The sequence below is a fragment of the Elephas maximus genome, chromosome 22 (assembly GCF_024166365.1).
Source record: "Elephas maximus indicus isolate mEleMax1 chromosome 22, mEleMax1 primary haplotype, whole genome shotgun sequence".
In the NCBI taxonomy this organism is placed as follows: Eukaryota; Metazoa; Chordata; class Mammalia; order Proboscidea; family Elephantidae; genus Elephas; species Elephas maximus.
The window spans coordinates 54,928,096-54,934,095 of record NC_064840.1 but is presented as its reverse complement, the minus strand read 5'-3'; the positions used below and the strand labels follow the sequence as shown (position 1 = coordinate 54,934,095).

Sequence of the window (6,000 nt, the reverse complement as noted above, 5' to 3'; positions counted from 1 at the left end):
GACTGGACAGATGGTTGGGGTGGTGACTGCACCTTCCCAGCTAGGAGGCCCTGGGGTAGTGGCAACAATAGCCTTTCTGGTCTCCTGCCAAAGAGGCCATATGCAACAGACCAAGGAAGTGGCTGGTGAGGTGGGCTGCTGATGGAGTGATGCAGGAGAGGCAGTGGGGGTAGTTTTTTTTGGAGAAGACCCTTCTGCCTTGGTCTCCTTTCCCCTTCCTCCAGGTCAACCCAGGGCCCACTTTACAGATAAAGTCAGCGGGGGGTGAGTGGCAGGGACAAGCTTGAAGTCAGGTTTACGTCTGTGTAACCCCAAGGCCCATGCTTTTCCCACTTTCCTATCCCAAGTTCACCCAGGCCTGCCTCACCCCCTTTGCTGGCGGAAACCGCATAACCTTTCTTGATCAAGATGTAGAGGGCCCAAGGTGCTGCCAGCCTGTAGTGAGGGGACAGATGGGTCAGGGTCAGACAAAGATGGCTACAGACAGCATGAGAAACGGCATTCTTTACTCATAAATAAAAACATAAAATTACCAGAAATAGTTTACATGGCCAGAAAAATGGCATTGAAAATAAAATGAAGCTGGCAAAAGCAAAGCAAACCACCACCAAAACAATAAAGAGAATACTATCTATGTACACACTCTTCCAAATGCCAGTCCATCCAAAGCCAGCCTCTGCTGGGCCTTCCAGCTTTGCCTGAGGGTGCCACACAAAGACCAATGCAGAAGAGGCAAGGAGAGCAGGCTCCTCTTGTCCAAGGGCACAGCCTCTAAGCTGACAGCACTGGCTTAGGAGAGCTCAGGGCCCAGGAAGTCTCTCTTCTGCACACTGCTCCTCCAGCAGCTCACCCTGGCTTACCTTTGGACAACTCTCTCCAAGAGATGACTGATAATGGAGGCCCAGGCTGGGGCCCAGGACAAGGCAGGGCAGGGCCCGGAGGCTCAGCAAGCGCCTGGGAGGCAGGCGGAGCAGCCCCACCAGAGCCCAGGGGAGAGACAGCTCCCAGTCCCTGCACAAGCTCTGTGCCCACGGGTGCCAGGCAGGAGTTCGCTTACAGGATACAGTCCCCGGAGGAGAGAGCCACAGCCGGGACCCCTGAGAGTCTGATCATCCCATTTCCAAGGCCTGAGCAGAGTCCTCGTGGTGAGGCGGTGCTTTTTCTTTGCAGAGAAAGGGATCGTTTTCAGGCCAGGGATTCTTTAGGGAGCAGGGCAGCCAGTCAGACAGAGTAGAGTGGCAAGCGTGCCAGCAGAGGCAGGTGAGCTCAAAGGGAGGGCAGAGAGCCCTCGCCGGCCTGAGGCCGAGCCCACTCTGAGGCCTATGGTGGCCTGACAGTCCCAGTCCCCGCTCAGCTCTGCTGTCCAAGGTCCCCTTTGGGGGAGGCTGAGTTTGGCAGCGTCCAAGAGCAGTGAAGATGTTTTTCCACAGAGAAGGGAAGAAAAACCACATGGAAACGAGGTCACTACGTCAACAGGACACCTTACACTCTGGGGTCTCGGGCTGATGCAGCCCAAGGAGGGCATTTGCCACGTCGGACTGTGTGCCAGGCCTGGGCCAGAATGTGCGGGGTGGCCTGGGGAAGGCAGCGCTCCCCTGGGTGGAGGGTGAGGGCACACCACGCAGAGGCAGGCTCTGTGCAGACGCAGCCCTTCCCAGGCTGAGCGTCGCCTCTCCTGAGGCCAGGCCTTGGGGGCAGAGCACTGGGCCTCTGGCTACTCCTCCCTGGGGGGTGTGCACCTGGGGAGGGGACAGCCAGCCACTTTTTCCCTGTGGGGCAATGTCACTGGGAAGGACAAGAACAAGGCACAGGCTGGTGTGACATGGAGGAGACTAGGGGCTGGGAATGACTTGGTGAGCAGAATGGAGGATGTTGAGAGGGCTTTTGTCCTGTCAATTCCAGGTTTAAACTGAGCCTGTGACTAAGAGCAATGGTTTGAAATTCCAGAAAACCTCCTCTGTCATGTGAGGGCAGAGAACAGGCACAGCTTAACCCCAGGGACTGGAAGGCAGACAGCCAGCCCCAAGGAAGGTGACCCTGCCCACAGCCACACTCAGGGAAGGAGCTGTGGCGGGACTGTGGGCAAGAAGAGAAGCAGCCCCCACCTCCCCCTGGGGCCTCTGAGAACGGGGCAGGGCCAGAGGAGCGGAAGTGGAGAGTGGCCTGGGACTGTGAAGGCCCCCCGACTTTCCCATCCCCAACTCTTCCACCTCAGCCAACCCTCTCAGCAGGCAGGCAGGAGGCTCAGGAATCCAGCAAGGGCTGGTGTCTTAAGAACAGCAGCTGTGGTTAGAGTCAAAAATAGAACATCGAACAGCCTGGCTGCCTGCTAGCTAGATCTGCTTGCTTCTGAAAAGACAAGAAAGAAAAAGAAAAGAAAATTCCCTGCACCAAGCAACTGAGAAACTCTACCTTCTCTCTCCCCTACCACCTTTGCACCTTTCAGAAGAGAAACCTCAGCGCCCCCAGGCACTGACCCACCCCCTAGGAAAGCTCTCTAGATTCTTTATAGTTCTGGGGCTCAGGAGGGGCTCCCGGGGAAGGGAGGACAGCTGGTGGCCTTGAGCTCTTCATAAGGCTGTTTATGCCCCTCTTGTTCTCCCAGCCTGGGGCTCCAGCCCATCGGCACCTCGGGGGCCCCTCCTAACCTATAAGACTCTGGTTTGAACGTAGCACTGAAGATGATATACAGAAACCAGGCTCAGAGGACCACAGGCAAAGGTGGAAAATGCCCAGATCATACACATACCATCTTAGTGGGTATGGGTTACTCTGGGTGGTAAGCAAGGTCCCTGGGTAGCACAAACAGCTGGGCTTGGCTGCTAATTAAAGGCTGGTGGTTCAAACCCACCCAGCAGCACTGCAGAAGAAAGACCTGGCAATCTGCTTCTGTAAAGATCACAGCCAAGCAAACCCTATGGAGCGGTTCTACTCCGCAACATATGGAGTTGCTATGAATCGGAATAGACTCGACAGCAGCGCGTTTGGCTTTTGTTGATTCTGGGTGGCAGGCAAAAGGCTGACCGTTGGGAGGGAGGATTTAGAGTAGCCACTGGCCAACTCTGAACCAGGCAGGGAAGTCCCTACCTGAAGCCCTACTGGGAAAGATCAGGAGGCTTCTGCTGGAACAACTGGAGAGCCTGGCCCTCCCTGTGTCAGGCTGCCTTTAACTTTCCTTCCCAACACCCACTCCAGGGCCTCATGTCTATGGCTTTAAGAAGAGTGGTCTGTGAGGTCAAAGATCACCAGCTGTCCAAGGCTGCTCATCTCCAGTCAGGCCCAGGAGGGAGAAGCTGGAGCCCAGGGTCCGGCCAGTACCTGCTATGATCGTCACTACTTAGCCTCTCCCTTTGACTTCCTCTCGGTCTTGCCAAGTCTCAACACTCCTGGATTGCCCCAGCTCTACCCTCCTCTTTGTGGCTTGCTAGGGTGCGGGCAGCTCTGATGTTGCCAAGCAAGCTCTGCACACCTCACTCCAACCTCTCCACCTTGCCGCAGCCAGAGGAAAAGAGCTCAGGTTATGGTGGGGTCAGACTCCAAGGCTTCTGGTCAGGAATGGCTTCCTTCCATTCCCAAGGCATCCCAAGGTGTCCAGGGAAAAGAAAGTTGTGAAAGACAGACAGAAGGGAGCTTCTCTCCTTGGGGTCACACAGCATCTGTGGCAGTCACCACCTTCCCTGGGAAAGGCTGTCCCTGTTTCCAATGGCTCATGTCACCTCCCCAAGGCCTCTGTTGGGGGAGCCCTTAACCAAAGCATGGACACCCCTGTACCCCATCTCTTGGGAAGGCTAGGGGAGTCAGAGCCGTTTTCTGGTATGTTCTACTGGGTTTTCAAGCACTAGGACATTGCAAAGGAGAGAAAGACTGTCTCACAAGCCCTCCCTCCCACTCCAGGCTCTTCATCTGTGTTCCAAGGTTGGCTTCGCAGGGAACTGAGCTGCTGAGCAGGGAGACTGGGAGGGAGCTCAGCACCCCTGCTCCCAGTGCCAGGTCCCGGCCCTCCCTCTCCTAGGCACCCCTCAGATTTCGGTGGCTATGATGTCCTCATAGGGGATGTCAGCCCCTTCAAGGTCAATCTCGAAAGACCCTCCTGCACCCTCCCCGTGGGCCAGCTGCTGCAGGGCCTTCTCCAGGCGCTGGTTGCGCTGGTACATGGCCAAGTAGCTCTGCTGTAGCTGCTTCTGGTACTGGATCACCTTCTCCTTCTCCTCCTTCCACACCAGCCGCTCGTGCTGGAAGCCCGAGGACAGCTGGTCATGGCCTTGACGCTCCTCCTTCAGCTCGGCCCGCAGCCGCTCCAATTCCCGCTGCAGGGCAGGGATGTCCTCGGAGAAGGTGGCCCCGGCGCCCAGCCCAGCACCCAGGACCCCCAGAGGAGCCCCCTCTCGCTGCAGGGCGGCCTGGGCCCGCAGCTCCAGCAGCTCCTGCTCTAGCAGGTTCACCTTCTCGCGCAGCAGCTCAGATTCATTCTTCTTGCGCTGTAGCTCGTTCTCACAGACCTCCAGCTCCAGGCCCTTGGTGCGCAGCGCACTCTCCAGGTCCTGTGTCTTCAGCTCCATACCCTCCAGCTTGCCACGAGCATCCTTCAGCTGTGCCTTCAGATTGAGGATCTCGCTGGCCTTGGCATTGACCTCTGTCTGGGACTCCTTCAACTGCTGCTTCAGGAGCGAGATTTCGCCTGACTTCTGGCACACCTGCCAAGGGTGGGAGTTGGGAGAAGAGAGAAGATGCCAAGAGGTGAGCGTCCTCAACACAGGGGAAGTAGTATCTTAACTGCCTAAGAAAATGAAGCTCGTCCTGAAATGGTGCCTTAGTTAAGAGTCCCCAAACCTAGTGGTCTGGATGACACGTGACAGTCAAACCAAAAAACCAAACTCACTGTCGTGAAGTCAATTCCAACTCATAGCGACCCCACAGAACAGAGTAGAAGGGCCCACAGAGTTTCCAAGGCTGTAAATCTTTACAGAAGCAGACTGCCACATCTTTCTCTTGCCGAAAGTCTGGTGGGTTTGAACTACTGACCTTTTGGTTAACAATGAATGCTTAACCTCTGTGCCACTAGGGCTCCAGATGTTCATGAAGGCCAAGTCCCTCTAAAGATGTCTTTCATTCTCCCAGCTTGGTCCATCACAGGCCTGCCTCATCCCCAGGTCAGGGTTTAAATCTCAATCGGCAGTCAAACCCAAGACTGTGTGTAAATCAAAGAGTCCTGGCTCAATTTACCCACTGCTGCAGCTCCATCGTCCACATTAACACCAATGGTCTCGATTTCAGCGTCGGTCTGATTTCTATCATCCACGTTTACGGCCAAACCCTCTGAGCTCACTCCTACTCCCTACACATACCCAGCTCTCCTCTTCTGGGGTAAAGGCTATATTCACATATTTACCACCGTATCCCCAGGGACTAAAGCACCATGCCTAGCTCAGGGACAGCACCCAATAAAGAACTGCTCGATTATGGATTATTGTATTCTTCACCTGCCTTAAGCTTCCACCATTTCTAGTCCTATACCTCAGCAAACTTTGGCAAAAAGCATTGATGCAAACCAAAGCACTCCGTCAGAACCACTTGTCTCTGGGGTCTTGGCCATTTAGGGTCATGGCTGACTCAAAAGCCAGTCTGGTGGGCTGCCTCAACAGTGCTTACTGCTGTCCTATGGCGAGTGGCCATGATGAAGGCGAGGACCTGGGCCACTCCAGAATGGGTTCTCAGAACAAGACTGGAAGCCACCTTCACTTGTCCGCTCATGTGAGAACCTCTCCCTTTCTCTCAGGAACTGCCGCTGGAACACTGCACAGGTCAGCCCCACCCACAATACTTACATGGGACACTGGGATGCTTTCCCATGTCCAAGCTGTACTCACTCCATGGCGGAGGCAGTAGAGAGGCATGGCTGAGGCATGGGCTCTGAAACAGACTGCCTGTGTCTAAATCCTGGCTCTACCACTTAGGAGCCCAGGGATCTGGGATCACCACTATGGTGGCAATACAGAGTAG

The 6,000-nt window shown here is 55.4% G+C and overlaps 1 protein-coding gene across 1 annotated transcript in view; it reads right to left on the bottom strand.

Annotated features, from left to right (window-relative positions):
- Positions 1 to 501: 501 nt before the first annotated feature.
- The window catches only part of LZTS1 (leucine zipper tumor suppressor 1), a 66,668-nt gene continuing 61,169 nt past the window's right edge, over positions 502 to 6,000 (bottom strand). The window contains exon 4 of the mRNA XM_049866632.1: positions 502 to 4,694. Within this exon, the coding sequence (XP_049722589.1) occupies positions 4,020 to 4,694 (675 nt within the window). The 3' untranslated portion in view covers positions 502 to 4,019. The remainder of the gene's footprint in view (positions 4,695 to 6,000) is intronic.